Below are 1,226 nucleotides of genomic sequence, written 5' to 3' on the forward strand. Positions count from 1 at the left end.
TGAAACATATTTTTGATCATTGGTACCATATCCCTAAAATCAAGACAAAAAAATCAGTACTTATCCATCAATTAAGTGTAAATCAATTCTAAATCTTTTTATATCCTGAAAGCAGAACTTTTGAGTTTCACATAGGATTACACCTAGAAAGTTGCACCTGCCTTAATAATCTGTTTAACACTTTTCTTAACATTAATTTTACCTTATAGAACAAAAATATTCAAGTTTCTCTTCCCTCTGCCAAATTTTTAAAAATTGTGAAAACTTATGTTGAAATACATAAAGGCCTACATCAACAAACAAATGAAAAATAGGACTCAAAATTATGTATGTACACATACGCTAAGTATGTTGGTGTACTCCACATCAAATAATACCAGAGAGTTGACAAAGAGTTGGTAATGTGCAACAATAATTTTCAAGGAATTTACTTAATTAGTGAGTAAGCCTTTAGAAGACCCTAGAAATCTACTTTTTTTGGAAAGACCCCCAGATAATTGTAGGTTTTGATTAAAATCTTGGTGTGGGGAAGCAATTTTAACTTTCATTGTCTTTGACATTATATATGAAGTAAAATTGTAAATCATATACTTGGATATAAATAATTTATTAATATGAAATATGAATCGTATCTAAAATATGGTTTTTAAAATGAAATAAAATTATGTGCATTTAGTTTAATTTTAAGGGAAGCATGCTAATCAAAGCCTACACAACAATGAGAAACATTAATGGCAAATTTAAACATAAATTAAGATATTCCAAATGCTTTATTAAGAATGCCAAATACTTCACTGAGCATCAGAAACCACCACAATTCTAGTCCTTCTCTTGTATATTACTCTGTATTCACATTCTCTGTATTCAATTGGATATCTAGATTTTATTTCACTTTCTGTATGACATTTTCTGCAGATTAATATCATTGGCTGATGCTTTTGGAATTGAACATCCTTCTGGATGTTCATTGTTAGTTCATTGTTAGTCCCTATGGAGCAGTGAGAAACTTCTTACTCCAGAATATATTACTTACTTTACCTTTGAAAGAATGGTGGAGCATAAAAACGTAAAAAGAATCATGACTAGACTAGGGTTTTACACCCGATATGCAATAAAGGACTTCCATAACTTATAGCCATGATGCCATTACAACTTTTGATGTTCAGGTTAAAGAGTGGAATAGAATCATTTGTTTTTACCATCGAAACAAACAACAAAAATAAATA

General features: G+C 29.7%; 1 protein-coding gene across 1 annotated transcript; it reads right to left on the bottom strand.

The window, feature by feature from the left end:
- Positions 1 to 791: 791 nt before the first annotated feature.
- Positions 792 to 968, bottom strand: LOC121492472 (DNA-directed RNA polymerases I, II, and III subunit RPABC4-like). The gene has a single exon (XM_041757747.1). The coding sequence runs from the start codon at positions 966 to 968 to the stop codon at positions 792 to 794; it is 177 nt and encodes a 58-aa protein (XP_041613681.1).
- Between the last annotated feature and the right edge of the window lie 258 nt (positions 969 to 1,226).

Source organism: Vulpes lagopus, chromosome 6, assembly GCF_018345385.1.
Source record: "Vulpes lagopus strain Blue_001 chromosome 6, ASM1834538v1, whole genome shotgun sequence".
Classification (NCBI taxonomy): Eukaryota; Metazoa; Chordata; class Mammalia; order Carnivora; family Canidae; genus Vulpes; species Vulpes lagopus.

Coding starts and splice junctions, on each gene's coding strand:
- LOC121492472 (XM_041757747.1), bottom strand. CDS start 968: ATGAACATCCAGAAGGATGTTCAATTCCAAAAGCATCAGCCAATGATA.